The sequence below is a fragment of the Mizuhopecten yessoensis genome, unplaced genomic scaffold (assembly GCF_002113885.1).
Source record: "Mizuhopecten yessoensis strain PY_sf001 unplaced genomic scaffold, ASM211388v2 scaffold9187, whole genome shotgun sequence".
NCBI lineage: Eukaryota > Metazoa > Mollusca > Bivalvia > Pectinida > Pectinidae > Mizuhopecten > Mizuhopecten yessoensis.
In genome coordinates this window covers 6373-30934 of record NW_018407922.1, presented here as the reverse complement: position 1 = coordinate 30934, position 24562 = coordinate 6373, and the positions used below count along the sequence as shown (strand labels likewise).

The 24562-nt window shown below is 37.3% G+C and overlaps 2 protein-coding genes across 2 annotated transcripts in view; one reads left to right on the top strand and one right to left on the bottom strand.

Moving 5' to 3' along the window:
- The window catches only part of LOC110457526 (serine/threonine-protein phosphatase 5-like), a 19127-nt gene extending 4730 nt beyond the window's left edge, over positions 1 to 14397 (bottom strand). The window contains exons 1-11 of the mRNA XM_021508849.1: positions 14227 to 14397; positions 12225 to 12394; positions 11962 to 12033; positions 9101 to 9245; positions 4758 to 4879; positions 3920 to 3985; positions 3456 to 3554; positions 2964 to 3069; positions 2652 to 2712; positions 1962 to 2043; positions 1098 to 1185 (exon numbers count right to left, since the gene is read on the bottom strand). Coding sequence (XP_021364524.1) covers positions 1098 to 1185; positions 1962 to 2043; positions 2652 to 2712; positions 2964 to 3069; positions 3456 to 3554; positions 3920 to 3985; positions 4758 to 4879; positions 9101 to 9245; positions 11962 to 12033; positions 12225 to 12394; positions 14227 to 14380 — 1165 coding nt within the window. The 5' untranslated portion in view covers positions 14381 to 14397. The remainder of the gene's footprint in view (positions 1 to 1097; positions 1186 to 1961; positions 2044 to 2651; positions 2713 to 2963; positions 3070 to 3455; positions 3555 to 3919; positions 3986 to 4757; positions 4880 to 9100; positions 9246 to 11961; positions 12034 to 12224; positions 12395 to 14226) is intronic.
- A 2647-nt stretch (positions 14398 to 17044) lies between these two features.
- LOC110457527 (FERM domain-containing protein 8-like) overlaps positions 17045 to 24562 on the top strand; it is a 13648-nt gene continuing 6130 nt past the window's right edge. Inside the window, exons 1-6 of the mRNA XM_021508850.1 lie at positions 17045 to 17086; positions 17945 to 18026; positions 19731 to 19901; positions 20254 to 20355; positions 21335 to 21393; positions 23541 to 23707. Coding sequence (XP_021364525.1) covers positions 17072 to 17086; positions 17945 to 18026; positions 19731 to 19901; positions 20254 to 20355; positions 21335 to 21393; positions 23541 to 23707 — 596 coding nt within the window. The 5' untranslated portion in view covers positions 17045 to 17071. The remainder of the gene's footprint in view (positions 17087 to 17944; positions 18027 to 19730; positions 19902 to 20253; positions 20356 to 21334; positions 21394 to 23540; positions 23708 to 24562) is intronic.

The following is a 24562-nucleotide window of genomic DNA, read 5'->3' as shown; positions in this document are numbered from 1 at the left end:
ACCCTTTTTGGCCCCGCCCCTCAGGCCCCTGGGGGCTTAGGACTAAACCGGCAACTATTTTTGTTGACCTTTGTCCATGGAAGGTCCCTGCAAAATTTCATTGAAATTGGTTCAGGGGTTTTGGAGAAGAAGTCAAAAATGTAAATTGTTTACGGACGCACGACGGACGACGACGGACAAAAGGCGATCGCAATAGGTCACTTGAGACTTTGTCTCAGGTGACCTAAAAAACTGCTAATGCAGTGGTAAAGCTCCCTGTTTTTAAACAAGAGGATCAGGTATCAAATCACAGTTACAAAGATAATTTCACACAAAAAAAATTGTACTTATATATATGTTTTCCGTTATGATTAAATATGTATTTCTTTTATATATAACTCTTTCTTATACTGTAGTAAATTGACAAGCAACATTAAATCAGATGCCTATCATATTTGAAAGTCTTCTTCAATGAAGATACTACACTGCACTACGACTCTCTATCTTAACAAATGATAATAAATAAATTAATAAATAAATACTGATATGATAGATTTGTTTGTTTGTTTGAGATTTAATGTCCTCGCAACAGCCGGTGTCATATGAGGATGGGTACCTAGGGAGACACAACAGCCAGTGTCATATATGAGGATGGGTACCTAGGGAGACCCAACAGCCAGTGTCATATATGAGGATGGGTACCTAGGGAGACAACAGCCAGTGTCATATTCAGTCTTTGCATATTGCAGAGTTATCTTCTCTTGGGAGCAGGTATTGATTGTTACGTCATTGGTTTGTGTGAGAAAATTACGTCGTTTTCTCAAAAATTGATAACGTTACTCTCACAAACAAGTGACGTAACAATTAATACCTGCTCCAAAGAGAAGCTAACTCTGCAATAAGCAAAGACGGAATATGAGGATGGGAGACACCGCCCAAAACAGAAAGCAGATAGAAAAAGAAGACAGGAAAGATAGGAAACTAATGACATGATATAAATTTAAAATTAACATATATTGGTACATGTACTACATAAAGTAACATTGAATAAAAGCATAGAAATTTAACTAATTTACATGTTATGATGCCTTGAGAATTTAAAAACAACAATACTGTACCACTTTCAGGAGGTTGTCGATTTCTTTGAAGCTGCCTAATTTCATCTAGAGTTGTTGTGTCATCTTTGAATAAACCCCCATGCATTACCTATCACAAAGACCGTAAATTAATACAAAAAATAGCACAGTAATGCAGTCTCATTCAGTTTCTGACACTTACAATTCCTTCTATCTTAACTCGTATTTTTTAACTTGCAGTCCAATATGTTATCAACATTAAGAATTATTGTTTGCATTAAAGATAACACAATTTCACCTTATTGTAGTGAATGAAGTACTTCATTAAAAGTAAAATAAGAGATACCACAGCAGAGCTTTAAGACTTTACTGTGACAAGGGTAGCCAATATAACACCTCTGTAAACTTACTAGAATTTTGTTATTTATACAGTGACGCAGGGGTAGCCAATATAACACTTCTGTAAACTTACTAGAATTTTGTTATTTATACAGGGACACAGGGGTAGCCAATATAACAACTCTGTAAACTTACTAAAATTTTGCTATTTATACAGTGACACAAGGGTATCCAATATAACACCTCTGTAAACTTACTAGAATTTTGCTATTTATACAGTGACACAGGGGGAGCCAATATAACACTTCTGTAAACTTACTAGAATTTTGTTATTTATACAGGGACACAGGGGTAGCCAATATAACAACTCTGTAAACTTACTAAAATTTTGCTATTTATACAGTGTCACAAGGGTAGCCAATATAACACCTCTGCAAACTTACTAGAATTTTGTTATTTATACAGTGACATAGGGGTAGCCAATATAACCCCTCTGTAAACTTACTAGAATTCTGTTATTTATACAGTGACACAAGGGTAGCCAATATAACACCTCTGCAAACTTACTAGAATTTTGTTATTTATACAGTGACACAGGGGTAGCCAGTTGAAGACCTCTGTGAACAGCTCAGCCATCTGGGCAGTATATGTGGGAGGTGTTAAGGAAAAGCTGTTACAACAAATTGTCATACATCATTCAATAACCATCTTTTTTAGATAATTGGGCTTATCACTGGTAATATATATACATACAGCAAAAAGGGGAGGACTTAATACCAAGCACAGGCTTCACTGGATATATGTACAGTAACACTTATTACCAGGCATTGGCTTATCACTGGTTATCTATACAGTAACAAGGAGAGGGCTTATTTCCAGGAATGGGCTTATCACTGGTTATCTATACAGTAACAAGGGGAGGGCTTATAACCAGGAATGGGCTTATCACTGGTTATTTATACAGTAACAAGGGGAGGGCTTATAACCAGGAATGAGTTTATCATTGGTTATCTATACAGTAACAAGGGGAGGGCTTATAATCAGGAATGAGCTTATCACTGGTTATATATACAGTAACAAGGGGAGGGCTTATTAAACCTTTTTCATTTTGGGGTAGACCTAGCACGGAGTGTGGAGACAGTGACCCAGACAAGCAAATATGTGAGCTAAAGCTCGGGTGACCCAAAACCTCAGTCTTTTCAATCATTCTTAGTATTTATAAACAGCTAGTAATGGCCAACTACACACAAAGGATATTTTGACTTGACTTCGCCTTCGAAGCCATACATCTGGTTCATGGTGAAGCTCTCATGGTTACCTAGTAAAAGAGAATCAATTTAAAAATTACCAGTACAAAACACAACTAAATTTACTTAATAACTTTCTGGTGTCATACAGGACTGTGAATTTGTTACAAATGTTGACTGCAAAACTGTTGAGAAGTTTAAAACCTGGCCATACTTTATCAAATATTACCCAGTGAAAATATTTACATTTACTATAAAAAAGTCGTGTTTTAACTATAAAGAGTTTGTAACTGAAACAACTGTTGATATCATTCTTACATACCTCTGGCCATGAAGAAATGGTTTGGGTAAAGAAGTTTATAACTAAATAACAGAAGAATACATTCTACTGAAAAGGAGCCTCGATCTACAAAGTCACCATTGAAAAGCTGGAAACATTGTTAAGGAATATTAATGGAGTATCATGGTAAAATACAATTTGTTTCCAAATTCTGTGACCAAATGACAACGACCTTTAGCATGGACAATTGACATGCTTCCTCCAAATATCTCAGCAAACAATTGTACATTGGCAGTTCTCCTCTCATTAGTTCATCAAGTTGACTTGTGTCCTACCTCTTTTTCAATACATGTACTTTATTTTCCTACTTAACACTGAATAAAAAAGTTGATTTGGTGATCTTTGTGCCAACAGGATTGCCAATCGCAACTTTAAAATAACCTAGATAGTTCATTCCATTACAATCCAAATTTGACAGGGCAACACAAAAAAGAAGGAATGACATCTGTAATGTCTTCCTCAGCAAAAGGATACATATGGATTTTTCTCTGATGGAGGTCCGTTCAAGTCAAATATGTTAAGTAAATCATAATACTGTCCATGGATGTCACCACATATCGTGAACTTCTCTCCCTGAAAACGTAACAAGGGTTAGCAGGTAAGTCATATCCTCATCATAATTGACAGTTAGTGCTGGCATACAGCATAAAATTGTCAAGGTATACATGTAAATAAAAAGATTAGGTAATCGTTCATATGAGCAGTTGTAGTTGGCGTTTAAGAGATGGAAATGATTATTTTAAAAATAACTCTAAAGTTCATTTAATTCATTTGGAGATACAGCAGTCAATAATTGAAATAAAACAAATACTCACCACGTATCATCACTATCAGTATTTGATAGACATGTAATGAGCAAGTTATGGGTGGTCATTTATCTTGAATTTGTTTAGTTGACAGTTGGGAGAGTTATCATTCATTGTTTTATTGACACTTACTGCTGGTACTGTAATGTCGACTAATGCAGGCTGGCTCATAAACAATTTTTTACACTCCAGGATTATCTGAAATATGAAATGATTTTTTTTTATTGTTAGTATATGTGCCAATCATGATGACTATTTGCAAATTCCTAAACTATTTAAAACCCCATCCCCATGTAATATCAATTGTGTATTGTATAGCGCTTTAAATTCGCTGTTAATACAGGTAAACCGTTAGAAAACCCTGATCCCAAGCTTCATCATCCACCAGTGATTTCACTCGAAAGAAAATCAAATGAGTATGTACCTTTGTAGGAGTAAACTGTGATCAAGTAATCACCTAATGTGTACACATAATGTAGCCACTTATATGTAAATGTTGTTTTACATGGACTGCCCAGATGCCTGGTGATAATCGGATTCGAGTTCATTTAAGCTTGCATAACAGCGTTGGGTTATAAGTATTTTCAACATGTTGTGATAAGGTCCGAAAAAGTGGTTAACATTTTAGATAATCTCGCTGTAGTTAAGAATTTTCGAATATTGGTCAAAGTGTGAATATAGCAAAAATGAAAACTCTATACAGTATACTTTTTGCCCCCTCTTATTCATATTCACATCTGGAATTATGCAATTAAAACAAAACAAAATAAAACACACCTTTTTAGATATTTAACATACTGAGAAGAATGTGTCTGCTAGTATTTAAAAATTGTTTGTGTCTTTCATAACACATAGTCCAATTAACATGATAAAAAAGAAACAAAATTGATTTCCAATAGGTGTGACATGTGTATTTTAAAACAATAAGCAATATTTTATCATAAATTTTGAAATGTATTCTTTGTCATACCTGGTATGCATATTTCCTATGTAAACTTTTTTGATCTTTGAATGTTGCCATGAGTTCTTTGACAAACTCCTCAGTGACTGTTCCATTCTGAAAGGTTGGTCCAGCATAGTCATCATCAATGCCTGGTAGACAACAAATAAAAGTGCTATGTTACAATCATAAGTTAAGTACAACGTGACCTTAAAACTTCTTCTGAGAGGATTTTCCTGTAAACAATTACAATGCTTATCCACGTTTAATGGTACATGTAGATGTATTTATCACATAGCCACGGTGTTGTACAGTGAATATACCAATGTTATTATTTACATACAGCCTCAGGTAATAACACCCCTAGTGACATCAGAATTAACACAGGTAATTACACCCCTAGTGACATCAGAATTAGGACAGGTAATAACACCCCTAGTGACATCAGAATTAGGACAGGTAATAACACCCCTAGTGACATCAGAATTAAGACAGGTAATTACACCCCTAGTGACATCAGAATTAGGACAGGTAATAACACCCCTAGTGACATCAAAATTAAGACAGGTTATAACACCCCTAGTGACATCAGAATTAGGACAGGTAATTACACCCCTAATAACATCAGAATAAGGACAGGTAATAACACCCCTAGTGACATCAGAATCAGGACAGGTAATAACCCCCTAGTGAAATCAGAATTAGGACAGGTAATAACACCACTAGTGACATCAGAATTAACACAGGTAATAACCCCCCTAGTGACATCAGAATCAGGACAGGTAATAACCCCCTAGTGAAATCAGAATTAGGACAGGTAATAACACCACTAGTGACATCAGAATTAACACAGGTAATAACACCCCTAGTGACATCATAATTAAGACAGGTAATAACACCCCTCGTGACATCAGAATTAGGACAGGTAATAACACCCCGAGTGACATCAGAATTAGGACAGGTAATTACACTCTTAGTGACATCAGAATTAAGACAGGTAATAACACCCCTAGTGAAATCAGAATTAACACAGGCAATAACACCCCTAGTGACATCAGAATTAGTGCAGGTAATAACACTCCTAGTGACATCAGAATTAGGACAGGTAATAACACCACTAGTGACATCAGAATTAACACAGGTAATAACCCCCCTAGTGACATCAAAATTAAGACAGGTTATAACACCCCTAGTGACATCAGAATTAAGAAAGGTGATAACACCCCCTAGTGACATCAGAATTAACACAGGTAATAACCCCCCTAGTGACATCAAAATTAAGACAGGTAATTACACCCCTAGTGACAGCAGAATTAGGACAGGTAATAACACCCCTAATAACATCAGAATAAGGACAGGTAATAACCCCCCTAGTGACATCAAAATTAAGACAGGTTATAACACCCCTAGTGACATCAGAATTAAGCCAGGTAATTACACCCCTAGTGACATCAAAATTAAGACAGGTTATAACACCCCTAGTGACATCAGAATTAACACAGGGAATTACACCCCTAGTGACATCAGAATTAGGACAGGCAATAACACCCCTCGTGACATCAGAATTAGGACAGGTAATTACACTCTTAGTGACATCAGAATTAAGACAGGTAATTACCCCCCTAGTGACATCAGAATTAGGACAGGGAATAACACCCCTAGTGACATCAGAATTAAGCCAGGTAATTACACCCCTAGTGACATCAGAATTAGGACAGGTAAGAACACCCTAGTGAAATCAGAATTAGGACAGGTAATAACACCACTAGTGACATCAAAATTAAGACAGGTTATAACACCCCTAGTGACATCAGAATTAACACAGGCAATAACACCCCGAGTGACATCAGAATTAGGACAGGTAATAACACCACTAGTGACATCAGAATTAACACAGGTAATAACACCCTTAGTGATGTCAGAATTAAGACAGGTGATAACACCCCCTAGTGACATCAGAATTAACACAGGCAATAACACCCCGAGTGACATCAGAATTAGGACAGGTAATAACACCCCAAGTGACATCAGAATTAGGACAGGTAATTACACCCCTAATAACATCAGAATAAGGACAGGTAATAACCCCCCTAGTGACATCAGAATTAAGACAGATAATAACACCCCTAGTGACATCAGAATTAGAACAGGTAATAACACCCCTAGTGATATCAGAATTAGGACAGGTAATAACACCCCAAGTGACATCAGAATTAGGACAGGTAATAACACCACTAGTGACATCAAAATTAAGACAGGTTATAACACCCCTAGTGACATCAGAATTAAGCCAGGTAATTACACCCCTAGTGACATCAGAATTAGGACAGGGAATAACACCCCTAGTGACATCAGAATTAAGTCAGGTAATAACACCCCTAGTGACATCAAAATTAAGACAGGTTATAACACCCCTAGTGACATCAGAATTAGTGCAGGTAATAACACTCCTAGTGACATCAGAATTAGGACAGGTAATTACACTCTTAGTGACATCAGAATTAAGACAGGTAATTACCCCCCTAGTGACATCAGAATTAGGACAGGTAATAACCCCCCTAGTGACATCAAAATTAAGACAGGTAAAAACACCCCTAGTGACATCAGAATTAGGACAGGCAATAACACCCCTCGTGACATCAGAATTAGGACAGGAAATTACACTCCTAGTGACATTAGGATTAAGACAAGTAATTACACCCCTAGTGACATCAGAATTAGGACAGGCAATAACACCCCTCGTGACATCAGAATTAGGACAGGTAATTACACCCCTAATAACATCAGAATAAGGACAGGTAATAACCCCCCTAGTGACATCAAAATTAAGACAGGTTATAACACCCCTAGTGACATCAGAATTAAGAAAGGTGATAACACCCCCTAGTGACATCAGAATTAACACAGGTAATAACCCCCCTAGTGACATCAGAATCAGGACAGGTAATAACCCCCTAGTGAAATCAGAATTAGGACAGGTAATAACACCACTAGTGACATCAAAATTAAGACAGGTTATAACACCCCTAGTGACATCAGAATTAACACAGGTAATAACCCCCCTAGTGACATCAGAATTAAGACAGGTAATTACCCCCCTAGTGACATCAGAATTAGGACAGGTAATAACACCACTAGTGACATCAGAATTAACACAGGTAATAACCCCCCTAGTGACATCAGAATCAGGACAGGTAATAACCCCCTAGTGAAATCAGAATTAGGACAGGTAATAACACCACTAGTGACATCAGAATTAACACAGGTAATAACACCCCTAGTGAAATCAGAATTAACACAGGCAATAACACCCCTAGTGACATCAGAATTAAGCCAGGTAATTACACCCCTAGTGACATCAAAATTAAGACAGGTTATAACACCCCTAGTGACATCAGAATTAGAACAGGTAATAACACCCCTAGTGATATCAGAATTAGGACAGGTAATAACACCACTAGTGACATCAAAATTAAGACAGGTTATAACACCCCTAGTGACATCAGAATTAGTGCAGGTAATAACACTCCTAGTGACATCAGAATTAAGACAGGTGATAACACCCCCTAGTGACATCAGAATTAACACAGGGAATTACACCCCTAGTGACATCAGAATTAGGAAAGGTAAAAACACCCCTAGTGACATCAGAATTAGGACAGGCAATAACACCCCTCGTGACATCAGAATTAGGACAGGTAATTACACCCCTAGTGACATCAAAATTAAGACAGGTAATTACACCCCTAGTGACATCAGAATTAAGACAATCAACAGATGTCATTACATTGAGATATGTCACTGAAGATGATAAAATTGAAGTCAATATGTTGATGCTGAGGACTTGAAGATGGTTTGAGAAAAAAGAAATTGTGAACAACACATTCATTCTCTGTTGAATTACAAATAATATCTTATGTTTCCTTATCATATAAGGATTTTAAAATTGGTCTCCGAGTCTTTTTTAGCTCGGCAACTCAACAGAAGCCCGCTAAAATGAAAATTTGTCAACTTGTTTCAGGAATTTCATATGATCTAGAAATTCATTAAGAGAAGAGAATCCCATTATTTTTCTAGTTTTTACATTCCCTGAAATGCCATTTTCCTTGAAATTATTCCTAGCAATGCTGCCGAAATTGCCAGAAATATAATGATTGGTATCGGTGTACTGCTTGATTACAGGTGGCAAGCTGTATCTGATACATGTTTTGATGGGCATACCAAAGTGAGACCAATGTCACATGCTGTAACTTTTGTATCTGCCAATATTCATATAAAATCTATCGACTTACACAACAGATGATAAAGTAGACACTAAATAAAGACCTTGTTCCCTACACTGATGAGTATACACATCATCTGCTTATTCTTACTCATTGCAGCTAGATCAATCTGCTCTGCCACAGACTTGCTGTCCTCTACTGATATGGCCTTCTGGAAGGCCATCATCCGTACTATCTTCTGGCATTCATTGAACTTCGCTCTTGCATCTTTGTTGTTAGGTCGGACCTTCACTACCTAACAAAATGAAATATTCCATTAAGAAAGATTTTATTTCATCATTAAACAAATGTATTTTACTATTATTAGTTAACACTTATAATAGCTCATAGATGCAATAAGGTCAAGCAGGGCCTCATGATAAAGAATAAAGAATAAAGAATATATACAGTGAAGCTGTTCCAAGATTACGAGTGAAGCAATGTTTCCTCAGCAGAGAACACAGAATACAAAGCAAACTAGAATCGCAAGGTGACCCCCATAAGATAATTTGATTCTCCAAGCTATGGTGCGGTGGAAACATCAAGTAATCACAGAATTTAGTACCAATCAGGTTTATATATTTCAGATACCGTCAATACATGAAAGTTTATTTATCAGTCTGTAGTTTAACTGACACTTAACATATATTGAATTGACCTTTGGGTATCTAGATATAACCACAGAATGCTTAATGCATAATAATTATGTAATTTATCTGACAAATTAATAATTTTAGTGGAAAATAGCTTTCCAAAGTTCAAATTACAAAATTTTATGACTTCAAGAATTAGAAAATGGCAATTTTTTCATTAAAAAGGTGTTCTCTGTACGTTAACAGTATCTTAATGCATATAATAATAATAATATACAACATTTTTATAGCGCCCTATATAATTTGTAAAATTACTCTAAGGCGCTTTACAACATATGGATAATAGTAATGGTTATAATTGTGAAAACAAACAACAAAGGCTTGCAATCACTTTCATACATTTAACAAGCAATGTGCACATAATTGAACAAATAAAAGGGTGGTATTTACATGACGTCTTTGCAAAGATTCTAAAATGCAGACGTGAAGAGGTGAGTTTTTATGTCCCTCTTGAACTTGGCCAGGGTATTCGACTTCCTAATAGCAGATGGTAAGCTATTCCACAACGTAGCCGAAACCCTCCCAAAGCATCTGTTTCCGTAGGTCACAGTACGAGATTTTGGGACACACAACAAAGATTCTGACTCCGACCGCAGTGATCTTGACGGCTGATACAGGGTAACAAGTTCCTGTAGGTACTGAGGAGCTGTTCCATTCAGTGCCTTGTATGTGTATACCAGAATTTTGTACTGCGACCTGTATCGTACAGGTAACCAGTGCAACGAATAAAGCGCAGGTGTGATGTGCTCTCTCTTTCGAGTACGAGTAACTAGCCGTGCTGCAGTGTTCTGGACCCTCTGCAGACGACTAGTTAGTTTGTCAGATATACCACAGAGCAGGGCGTTACCATAATCCAACCGAGAGGTAACAAGTGAATGCACCAAAATCTTGCATGCATCTGCAGTTAGAAACTGCCGAATACAGCCGATGTTCCTGATCTGGTAGTAACAGGATTTGGCAATAGCGTTCACTTGTTTCTCCATGTTCAGAGAACTGTCAAAGTATACCCCTAGGTTTTTAACAGTTGGAACAGTCTCAATAGTTCTGGCACCAACCTTGAGCAATGTGTGATATCATATTCAAACGACTTCTCAACATTGAAATTAACTTATACTTTAACAAAGAAAATGGAGGAATACAAGACAGTGACTCACTCATTTGAATGCATCATTTACTTATTTCCTGACTTTCTTTATCTTGTTTCCTTATGTCTTAAAAGAAGAATATTTACATTTGCATGGCATTGTCACTATATAGCCTCTTTGAAAGCTGCATCGTTGATGGGGCTTTAATTACCATGCATCACGAGACACAATTCTTAGCGTATTAATACAACACTGACCGGAACTACAGTATCCAATATAAATAAACATGACGGTTGCTGAAATATCGCTGGGCATTGTGAGATTTGACAATGTCATTGTAAATTTATATGCAAAATAAAAAATAAAATAAAAACACTTTTATTACAACGAAAACAAGACCAAGGTCTGCAATATCATACAAAATGCACATCGGTTGAAATCACCAATGCCGACAATAGAAACAATTTAACGCTCATGCAATTTATCAGAAATATCGTCTGTTACACTGCACTGATCAACAGGGGTTCGTTACAAATGTCTGAAATACACATTTTCTATAGACCTACTGACACATATGTTACAGACCTACTGATATGAGTCACAACACACATTTAACATTTCAGACATTTGTAACGAAACTGTGCTCCGTCGCAAGATCACTCACTTCAAACGCTATCAGTTTCACGCGTCTCGCATCCACGGTTCCTCAGTTTCCGACGACATGTCAAATAACGAGGCTGTTATAGAATCTACCGACTGTTGTCAGGTTCCCATACAATCAACAAATAAATTCACGCCTGGATTCTTCACAAAATGAGCAAAGAGAAAAGTTTGAATTAACTTCCAAAAATAACTCCCTCTTGGAGGACAAGGTCGGATTTACGGTGTTCACTGTATTTGTCCATGTGCAAAATTTGTCCCAGGGAAAAATCGAAACAATTTCAAATCTAACTTTCANCTGTTCAAACTATTGAACGAAATTGTGTGGACTGTCGATAAGGCGGGCATTTTTAATTTTAAATATAAATTATAAGTTAAAAAAGAACATAAGAGGCAGAGAAAACGTAAATATAAGTATTGAACTGTTTTTGTATGGTATTTATGATCTATTTGAATGACACAGCTTTGCAAGCAAACAAATCATAATGTGCGCTGTGTCTTTCAAATAGATCATGAATACAATACAAAAACAGTTCAATGCTTAATTAATTTAAAAATACAAAAAAACACTCACTGTTTCTAAATCTCGTAGTGCTAGCTTGAATTTGCCAAGCGACATGTTGGCTGATGCTCGTCGGTAATAGGCCTACAACATAATAAACAGAAGAGACATGGTGATACATTTGGTTATACGGAAAGTGATGAAGTCGTATTAAAAATCAGAGGGAAACAGTGGTAAGATTTAAATGCACTATGGTAGCCCATCAATAGTTTTTAATCGGACAAAATGAATTCCAAAGCGTGGATTGAACACTGTGTCAATAAGAAACTGTATACCTTAATATAGGACCTGTCAAGCTGAAGTGCTCGGCCAGCATCATTTAGGGCATAACCAAAGCACTCTGTGCGCAGGTAGGCAAAGCTCCTGTTACAGTAGTAGGTAGCCACATCTGGATTCAGCTCTATTGCTTGTGTGTAGAATGTAATCGCCTGGTTATAGTCTTCATCTGAATAACAAACAACAACATATAAAATTGGACATTGTAAAAATAAATGTTTTAGAACAGTTACTGTTCAAAGTATTTGTACAAAGTATCTAGGTAAAGCAACACCTAACCCAACACTATTCCCCCCCCCCTTTTTTTTAGCAAAATTGGTGATGATTTTACTATATATATTGTAATAGGACGTCCGTGGGGAGAGCCTGTCCAGCGTCGGTAGATGAAAGTGATCGTATAGTTATTAATGTTTTCCCCAAATCTACCGACAAGCTGGCCGGCGGCAATCCCCAAGAATGTCCCTTTGCGTCCGTCTGTACAGTCAGACACAGGTCCGTCAGATGTGGAGGAGTATCCGAGTTATAAATCAATCAACACCTTGTTTCAAAGTTAACTAATGTTTATTACATATCACACGGCTAAGGTAGCCGTTAAAAACACGGCAAACAATACGTACATTAATAACAGTCGCATCTACTACAAGACAGAACAAACCTACAGTGTGTAGAAAAGCATGTATGTTAATTAAGTAAACCTATAGATATCGGCCCAACATGGTAAAATAAGGCCTATAGGTAATTAAGACGGTAAAAACCAACCCCTCCCGAAACACTGATATATGTTCAACTAACCAGCCCTAACGTTCCCTAACGTGGTAGCACTGGAACAAAACCTACAGTGTGTAGAAAAGAATGTATGTTTAGTAAACCTACATATATCAGCCCCCACGTGGTGAAATAAGGCATATAAGTAATTATGTCGTTGAAAACCAACCCCTCCCAGAGCACTGATATACGTTCAACTAACCAGCCTTAACGTTCCCTAACGTGGCAGCACTGTTTTCAGCGCCTGGGTGGTAGCACTGTTTTCAGCGCCTGGGTGGAGAGGTTTTCCTCTCCTGATATAGCCGGGTTTCCGGCCACGCAAGTCCCCGAAATTGGCCTGTGCACCCCCTTTTATACCCCAGCCTCCCGGTCCCATGTAACCTGTATCCGCACACCCATTCTGATTGGCAAAATCTACGGCATATGCGTAGTGAGATTGGAAAGTCTTCCGACGACTCACCAAAATCCGGTCGTCTCGAAAGCTTACACCCATGTAAACAAACAGACTGCACCGGCGATAGCTGCTACTCAACGGGAAGCATACGCTGAACGAATAACCCTACCGTTAGGTTACTTATAGAATGGTATTAGGGGAATACACTAAGACAACAGTAAATATATAAAGCAGTAATAGGCTAATGACCCATTTTCCCACACTATATTCGTTCCATACAAAGTTAGTAATGAAACATTGGGTTCCCTTGCCCGTTGGGAACTGAAGAAAAAAGAATATACCTGCTGTTACATAACACGTGTTGTAATACAACAACTGATGTGAGAACACCCTGCAGAATTTGGGAAATATGTTTTTTGTAGTTGCCCCCCCCCCAACACAAGACAACAAAAGAACATATTTGTGGATTCTTTACGGACTCTATACAGCAGAAGCAGATCGTACTTATCATAATGAAACAAAATAAATTTCTATTTATCATGGAATGTGAAGGGGGGGGGGGAATTTTTATGAAACAATTTTAACGACAATGTTTGAGTTGGAGACTAATGTTTACTACTTCACAAAGCACATACCGTTAAGGAAAATTGTTAGATTTGAAATGGGCAGACGTACATTTTTATATCATAAATAGTGCGACGCTAGCTCAATTTGGCTCATAGTTGATTTGTGAAATGAAAGTAGGCCTAGGTCATTGTTATGCTTTATCCGGATATTACTCCACGGTCAACCACATGACTTAGACGACAAGTCAGAAATCAAAATTATGATATGATGTATACTTTTGAAAAACTCATTGGCCTTTTCTTTAAGCTTTTCTGCTTCTTGCACTTTGTCTTCAGGATCTTCAGTTACTTTAATCTCTATCTCAGGTGTAGTCTCCTCTTTGATTTGCTTTCCGTCGCCATCTGCTTTCGGCATGTCAGAGTCCGCCATTGCTACATAGTTACTCAGAAGAGCTCATCAAGGGAGTTAATCGTAATGTATGCCACGTGCTCGATTGCATTAATTGGCGGGAATATTTCAAATAAGATAATTTTTAATTCCGTAAGAAATAATTTTGTTTAATTCTATATACATATGCAGGAATTATTTTTGGTATTGCCCAAAATTTTAAACTCACAAAAAAAAGACAGACTTTTGCACTTATCTAGAACTAATAAATTAGATTCAACTTCGCGAGCCAAGGGTGTTCCGCAATACGATACTCTCCTATGAACACCCTTGGCTCGCGAAGTTGGTTCTGTATGACAGTATACTTCTTCTGCAAAATAAATTAGAACTTCATTTTTTTCTGAGATTGGGACCATTATAATTCCCCGCCGAGCGGAGGGAGGTGAATTTTTTTCCGAAGATGTAACTTATTTAACTATTTCAAGCGCTGCCGAGCCGCGTAGAAAGCAAGAATTTATCGGACATTATTTCCATTTACAAACAGATCGAGTGAGGCGTAGAATAGTTTTCTGAGTTTGCGGTATTATTCTAGGTTATATCTTATAACGTAGAGTATTTATATTTTATGATGGCCGAGCGGAGCGAGTGTTAACAACTTCTGTAAAAAAACAAATGGTAAAAATGTAAGAGTTTTTGGTTAAAATGTTGATGTTTGTGTCAGGCCCTTAAAATGGTCACATGTTAAAGTTTAGAGGGGTCGGGGCTTTTCTGTATATTCAGCTGATAATGCGCACGAATTTACATGTACGTGAAGGTTATGCGAGCATTTTGGCAATTAAATATTGATTTGTCTTGTCATAAATATGAATTATGATTTAGCTGTTTGTCTTTTATTGTGAATTATTACGTATACACAGAGACGTATATAACACACGTGTTATATACGTCTGGTATACATATGTACACGGGCTTAGATAACAATTCAATTCCGTGACATGTACAAGGGCAACACCTAATGAAAAGGATATACTAGGCTTTTTGCTAACATTAGTTATTATTCACCCGATACAGGTATATCTATCATGAAATAGATTGTTACCTTTAAAATAACAATTTACCTATATATACCTAATTCCAACAGATGGTATAGTCCTCTCCCAACTGACGGTGATCACCACACCGTGACATTAGAACAATAAGATTAGGTAGAGTCAGTCCGGTAAGCCTTGACCACTGACCTGACTGGAGACCCTACTAGAATATAAACAAAAGAGGATTAATTTAGAGTATAAGTAGTGGACTCCTTTTTTGGGCAACACCCTTAGGCATATATAGATCTTCAAGGAAGCCATAGAAAATCATAGTTCAAGGGATGGTTGATATTAGAAGGAAATCCCATATGAAGTACAGAAAAATCTTCAAAAACCTTGGTCCAGATTGTTTTTGGACACAGAAAAAATGGTGTTGCTCGGGCAACTAGTGCAACAACCCTGGGTCCGCCACTGGGCTAGTCTATCGCTAGAAATCTACCAGCTGATCACAAATTAACTTCAGGAATTCCGGCTCAACCGACCGAGTAATTTACTCCAGAATCCATTTAGAAAGACCAGGATGTGTAGTGGACACATCCCTGGAAAGACTGAGATAGTACACATACAGTCTATAAAAATAATATTATTTTTTGGGGTTTTTTTTTTATAAAAAAAAAATTGAAACATTTTCATCATTACAGAATAATTACAATATTAATTTTCACATTCATTCTTCAACCAACATTTAATACAAATTTTGTAATGATTTTTTTAGAGAGAGGGAGAGAGGAGAGGGAAGGAGCAAAAGAGCTTTTACAGAAATAGAAATTGAGGGGGGAGGGGAGGGGGGCTGAGAAGACAACAAGCGGTCAAAGTGACGAAGATGTTGAGTCCATGTGTGTCCATTTATTAGTGCAACTATTTATTTAACCTGAAACATAATAATAATTTTAATTTCAACAGTAAAGTGGCAGGGAGTTACATTTCTCTCTTTTAGTCAAAATTTGACTAACATAGGTAAAATATACACATGTATTCTATCTTTTTTGGGTTTGTCAGGGATTGGGAGTGATTTCTAATAATTTATTCCATTTCTTCCAAGAATTTTCCATTTTTAAAGCAGTATCTACTCCTTTGCCTATAGAAATATATTTTTGAATTCTGTAGTGATCTATAATAGCATTTTTTAAAGCATGAATTGATAGGGTTTGTTGCAAGCATCTTGATCTATAGATATACTGTTTCATTATTAGTAGAATAAGGTTATCAGTTGTATCACGGACTTAGATAACATTCTAAGTCCGTGGTTGTATAGTAAGTACTTTTATAGTTATGCATGCCAAAAATGAAAGTTTCCTTATTAAATATTAAGGTTTTGGTCTAATAGAATGTTATAAGAAACAAAAGGTGTTATGTGAAGGAGATCTGCACAGAGACGTATACATGTGCGTTAATAGTGTAAAATTCAATAACCAAAAAAAATAGACTACAATAATAAAATGTACTATAATCTGACACGCATATACTGGCTTTATATGTCTCTTCTATAATCAAACACATTTTGCAATATTTAATTCAGTCGTTCTTGAATAACACAAGTTTCTGCCTTCAATGATGTCTTTAGGTATCGCGGTAAAATGGGCGTGGCTGAAATTCTTAGGGAATTCTGTCCGTCCTTTTTCCATATTAGAAGTTACCCAAGATGGCTGGAGTAGAGGTAAAACTTTATGTATCTTGATGTAAACTCAGCGTTTCAGTGACAAATAGTTTGGATCGGAGATATTTACGAAAATGTTTATCTTGAGTGGTTCGGAAATATTCAGGTTTATGTTTTGTTGGTCGTATTGACGTGACTGTGAGGTGACTTCCGAGAGTTGTAACTTTACTTTCACTTTCAAAAGTTTTTCAAGTTCGACTATATATTATAAGGCCCCTTTGTCTTCCAGCAAAGTACGCTTAAGTTTAATATACTTCTTCATCTTTATCTCACTTAATCTATACACAACTTATGTAAAAATTAAATCAACCGAAATCATGATTCAATCCGAAAGAAAAAATCCTACGGAAGTGAACACAGGTCCAGTACACTCTCCCGATTGAGCTATAGAGCTATATTTCTCAGATTTCAATTTTCATTGAATTAAAGCAAAGACGCATAAAACAATAAGGTTTATGGTAATGTTGACTACAAAAAGCATACATTTAGATGTTTATTTTCATTTTTTCATAAAAGTAAAATTTCCGATTTTTTTACATCATTATTTTTTAAAAAGAATACTTATTCTAATGTCTTTTGTTATCAACATAATGATAAAATCTTCTTTCTAAAGCGACTTTGTTTCGATCTCCTTAAAAAAGAAAATCACTTGAAAATAGCTCAAAAGACCTATTTCAGATAGCTAGATCAATAGAACTATTATAGGTCAATAGAGCTATTATAGGTCTTTACAGCTTTATAGCTCAATCGGCAGAGTGTACTGGACCTGGTCAACGTCGTAGCTTGCGTAAACAATTTAATTGATCATGATAAGGAAGTGTTGAGCCTGTAAGTTGTAAACATCAAACCCTGTTTTAGTACCTTACAGAAACAGAGGAGAGTGTACGGGCGCCTATCTACCTAAAGGACGAAGACCATGGTGACCTAGAGGGTGCTGACAGTGAGTAATAGATATATATACTGTACCTATGAAACAACATCACGTAGAGAATGCAGCATCACATAGGAAGGGTCATACTTAATGTGTCTTCAACCAACAACAACTGTCGCCAGACAAAAATCATAAAAAAATATAGAATCAAGTAACCGACATCACAAGAAATGTTGCTCATATTATACACCAGGGCTGCTTTCATCTATCGCGATTCAAACAGTTGAACCAGTTGGACCAGAGTTGTTTGGTTATGAAATAAGGCCGGACCTAGTTATCTGATGTTGTTTTTAGACGAACCATGACAAGGCAAACATTTGCAGGTCTGCCAGGTTTTTTACCCGAAAATGTTACATTTAAAAATTGACAAACCTGTTCCGCGTAAATAAACAGGCACTGAGTATACCAATTTCAATTTTGATATTTGAAAAATTGATTGAGTTATGATGAATTTTAGTTTTACGATTGGTGCCGTGGCATATGTATTACTCAAGTGTCGCCAGACAAAATCTTTAAACACTACACACAAACAACAACACACACAAACAACAACAACAACACACACAAACAACACTACACACAAACAACACTTCACACAAACAACATTACACTAACAAACGTTAACACCAGCACAAAAGAAAAAAAAACTTCAAAAAGAAACAACATATCACACCAACAAAGTCACACACATGTAGAACCTGTGACAAATCTCGAAATAAAAAACATCATGTATACATACAAAAGTAATGAAATGAATACACAACAAACAGGTTTTCTTTTTACTTTTACAAATCAATGTTAATTTGTTTGACTTATTATCTTTATCATTACTATCATGTAAGATATATCGTAGTTGATACTGTATATATACTATATTATCATGTCTAAAACATTGTAAAATTGTCCTGCTAGAGCCTTAAATTAGAGGCAGTACTAGTCAGCCAAATAAACTTTTAAACCCACTTATTTGTGACTTTTAAGTATGTTGTGATTATATCCATTTTCTTTATAGTGTGCCTACGTCCTGCATACCTTTTGGTATCCCTACTCAAAGCCGAGCACCCCAATGATCAACCCATAAACCTATACCTGACGTTGGCTCTATTACCTTTACTATCTAATCTGTTACAGCACTAGAGATTGTGATATGGCTGATACTGTATGTACAATCACTTCTGTTGCAGCACTAGAGATTGTGATATGGCTGATACTGTATGTACCATCACTTCTGTTACAGCGCTAGATATTGTGATATGGCTGATACTGTATGTACCATCACTTCTGTTATAGCACTAGATATTGTGATATGGCTGATACTGTATGTACCATCTCTTTGTTACAGCACTAGAGATTGTGATATGGCTGATACTGTATGTACCATCACTTCTGTTACAGCACTAGAGATTGTGATATGGCTGATACTGTATGTACAATCACTTCTGTTGCAGCACTAGAGATTGTGATATGGCTGATACTGTATGTACCATCACTTCTGTTTCAGCACTAGATATTGTGATATGTCTGATACTGTATGTACCATAACTTCTGTTGCAGCACTAGAGATTGTGATATGTCTGATACTGTATGTACCATAACTTCTGTTGCAGCAGTAGAGATTGTGATATGGCTGATACTGTATGTACCATCTCTTCTGGTACAGCACTAGAGATTGTGATATGGCTGATACTGTATGTACCATCTCTTCTGTTACAGCACTAGAGATTGTGATATGGCTGCGAGACAAGAAGGGACTTCACATGGAACTTCAAGGCAATGGTCACCAAGCCAAGGTCACAGAGCTTTTTGAGAAGATTAGGGAATCACGTAATCTACCAGAATATGCTAATAAAATATTCTCACTCTGGATGGTGTCCCCCTTACTGGGTAAGTCATCAGATATGTTATACACTTGTACAAATAGTTATGAATAATATACCTCTAATTAGGTCACATCAAACAACTTGTACGATTAATATCCTTCTAACTAGGATCTAACACCTTGCAAAAACATTGTATTTGATATCCATCTTATTGGGTTAGATCAAACACCTTGTGTACTCCTTATATGGTATATGATGAGACGTATTCTCAGATTAGCCTAGTGTCATAGTTCAAGTTTCAATGGTCAGCATCAATATAACTTAACAATTGCCTTTGATTATGTCAGAGGTCAAATGTCAAGGATCAATGTAAGGTCACTGTTAACATTATATTTCTTAAATGATTTTATTTTCAGAATTGCGACTGAAAGATGACCACCAGCCATTTGAGATTGCTCAACTCTGGGACAGGTTTTGTATGGAATATGCAGATGCCAAGAGGGATGAGATTGCCCGAGGTAAGTTCAGTGTACATATATACATGGGATTGCTTGGTGTATGATTCATATTGTGCTGGCTTGATGTCAATGATGTTCCAAAACTATCAAAATGTCTACCAGGATAGATAGTCTGAACTAACTGTAAACAATTGTAGTAGGAGAAAGAGAAATGCAACAGCCGGACTAGGATTTGAATCGGGGACTTCCCGAAATCTAGACGGTTGCCCTTTTAATTGAGCTACCTGGTCGCTGGCTATCGACTAAGTTCAGTTCTGCTACACAATTAACCTTCACAAATTATTTTCTTAAATGATATATAATTGAGATATAAAGTGATGTGTTATTTCGTTGTGTCTTAATTGTGTCACTGACTGTATGACAGTACTAGTATCACAATAACTACTAGAGTGGGCTAGCTGGCTGACTGTATGACAGTATCACAATAACTACTCAGAGTGGGCTAGCTGGCTGACTGTATGACATTATCACTATAACTACTCAGAGTGGGCTAGCTGGCGGACTGTATGACAGTATCACAATAACTACACGGAGTGGGCTAGCTGGCTGACTGTATGACAGTACTAGTATCACAATAACTACACGGAGTGGGCTAGCTGGCTGACTTTATGACAGTATCACAATAACTACTCAGAGTGGGCTAGCTGGCGAACTGTATGACAATATCACAATAACTACACGGAGTGGTCTAGCTGGCTGACTGTATGACAGTATCACAATAGCTACTTGGAGTGGGCTAGCTGGCTGACCGTATGACAGTATGACAATAAATACTCGGAGTGGGCTAGCTGGCTGACTGTATGACAGTATCCCAATAACTACTCAGAGTGGGCAAGCTGGCTGACCGTTTGACAGTATCACAATAACTACTCGGAGTGGGCTAGCTGGCTGACTGTCAGCTTTTAATGCTTGATTGTTTTCATAACCTGATAGCCACATTTTTATATAATTTACTGTAAAATATTATGATTTTTTGTAGATGAACCTGTTGTTATGGTTCAAAGGAACGTTTTTCTGTCGCTGAAGGATGAGAAACTAGTAAGTATATACACATAGCTAGACGATTCATGTCTTCGCTGCATTTTTGACTGTAGTCCTGGTCCACAGAAACCACAGAAACTGACAGTAAACACACAGAGAAAATCCCTGTTACACAGTAGTATTGACACAGAAACTGACAGTTAACACACAGAGAAAGTCCCAGAGAAAGTCCCTGTGACACAGTAGTATTGACACAGAAACTGACAGTAAACACACAGAGAAATCCCTGTTACACAGTAGTTTGACACAGAAACTGACAGTAAACACACAGAGAAAATCCCTGTCACACAGTAGTATTGACACAGAAACTGACAGTAAACACACAGAAAAAATCCCTGTTACACATTAGTATTGACACAGAAACTGACAGTAAACACGCAGAGAAAATCCCTGGTACCCAGTAGTATTGACACCGAAACTGACAGTAAACACAGAGAGGAATCCCTGGTACACATTGGTATTGACAGAGAAACTGACAGTAAACACTCAGAGAAAATCCCTGGTACCCAGTAGTATTGACACGGAAATTGACAGTAAACACAGAGAGGAATCCCTGGTACACATTGGTATTGACAGAGAAACTGACAGTAATCACACAGAGAAATCCCTGTTACACATTGGTATTGACACAGAAACTTACAGTTAACACACAGAGCAAGTCCCTGTTACACAGTACATTGTAGTATTGACACAGAAACCGACAGTAAACACACATAGAAAGTCCCTGTTACGCAGTAGTATTGACACATAAACTGACAGTAAACCCACAGAGAAAATCCCTGTAACACATTGGTATTGACACAGAAACTTACAGTTAACACACAGAGCAAGTCCCTGTTACACATTAGTATTGACACAGAATCTGACAGTTAACACACAGAGAAAGCCCCTGTTACACAGTAGCTGGACACAGAAACTGACAGCAAACACACAGAGAAAGCCCCTGTTACACAGTAGTTTTACACAGAAAATGACAGTAAACACACAAAAAAAATCCCTGTTACACGGTAGTATTGACACAGTAACTGACAGTAAACACTCAGAGAAAATCCCTGGTACCCAGTAGTATTGACACATAAACTGACAGTAAACACTCAGAGAAAATCCCTGGTACCCAGTAGTATTGACACAGTAACTGACAGTAAACACTCAGAGAAAATCCCTGTTACACGGTAGTATTGACACAGTAACTGACAGTAAACACACAGAGAAAGTCTCTGTCACACAGTAGTATTGACACAGAAATTGACAGTAAACACACAGAGAAAGTCCCTGTTACACAGTAGTATTGACACAGAAACTGACAGTTAACACACAGAGAAATTCCCTGCATCGTCCTTTAAACGACATTTGCGGTACGTATACAGCCCTATTTTAATAAAATTTGCACCCATAATTTTCCATGTTAATTGAAGCAAAGTGACAAGGCTCTCATCGAATAAGATAAATCTATGACGCCATAAGTAAACCATGCGTTACGTCACGACAGTTTTTGCTTTCATACTCAAATGAAATGCATTTCTGCTGGTTAAACAGTTATATTGTTGAAGAAAATGTTATATATGTATGTAACAGAGGTCATTATTGTTTCAATGCCTCTGCTAGGAGACTTGTCTTACACTCTACCAAATGAGCTTAAGAGAAATTCTTCCTAGTTGAGTCAGTTGGAAGCAGCTAGTATTTTACCAGGGTGACATACTCTCCCTCAAGGAAAGAACTCCTCCTGAGTTTTCCCGGGACTATATATATATACGTACGTAGACTACTTGTTGTTTACAAATAAGAAAACAGGTCTTGTGTTGATTCATTATGTTTCTTAATGTAGGAATAACTTGTTACGTGCACAAATGAATATGATGAATGCATTTTGACGAGACATTGACTGGAACCTATATACATAGACCTGAATACGAAGCCGCGATTATACAAAACCAGTATGAAAGAAATGGACAATGTGTATACTACATACAGACTTACCAGGGCTGCTGTAGATAGGTGTTGAACTTGACTCCTAAGAGTACCAAAGAGGAAAGGCTGGAGGGAGTTGGGTTGGGACGTGACAGGAACTCTGGTCTGCCCGTGCATTCCGTTCACACTGATCACCCAATTCAACCAAGTAATGATTTTGTTTTATTTGATTGAAGTTTTGGAACACGGCTCCAGAGGAAGTGATGACACTTCTATATCATGAGGCTCAGTACAACATTATTAATGGCCGCTACCTGTTATCTGACTTTGACTATGACTCTCTCGCCGGGATCCAGGCCCTGTTGGAAAAGGGACCCTTCAGTAGAAGCCTAGAGTCCTACAAGTAGGTATATATACTGTAAGGGATCCTTCCGTAGAAGCCTAGAGTCCTACAAGTAGGTATATATACTGTAAGGGACCCTTCCGTAGAAGCCTAGAGTCCTACAAGTAGGTATATATACTGTAAGGGACCCTTCAGTAGAAGCCTAGAGTCCTACAAGTAGGTATATATACTGTAAGGGACCCTTCCGTAGAAGCCTAGAGTCCTACAAGTAGGTATATATACTGTAAGGGACCCTTCAGTAGAAGCCTAGAGTCCTACAAGTAGGTATAAATACTGTAAGGGACCCTTCCGTAGAAGCCTAGAGTCCTACAAGTAGGTATATATACTGTAAGGGACCCTTCCGTAGAAGCCTAGAGTCCTACAAGTAGGTATATATACTGTAAGAGACCCTTCAGTAGAAGCCTGGAGTCCTACAAGTAGGTATAAATACTGTAAGAGACCCTTCAGTAGAAGCCTAGAGTCCTACAAGTAAGTATAAATACTGTAAGGGACCCTTCAGTAGAAGCCTAGAGTCCTACAAGTAGGTCTAAATACTGTTAGAAACATCTGAAGTAGAAGCCTAGAGTCCTGCAAGTAGGTATAAATACTGTAAGAGACCCTTCAGTAGAAGCCTAGAGTCCTACAAGTAGGTATATTTAGTACTGTAAGAGATATCTGAAGTAATTCATGAAGGTTCAGTTTGGAGTTTGTCCATTCAGCAGAACTCCAGAGTGTTTTAATAAANACAACAAAAATAAATATTGTAGGACTCAGGTGACCGTTAAGGCCCAAGGGCCTCTTGTTAATTAAGTAAGGGTCCTTTCAGCACTGTAACGTGTAAATTAAATTGCATGCAATAAGGGTAATACATTCACA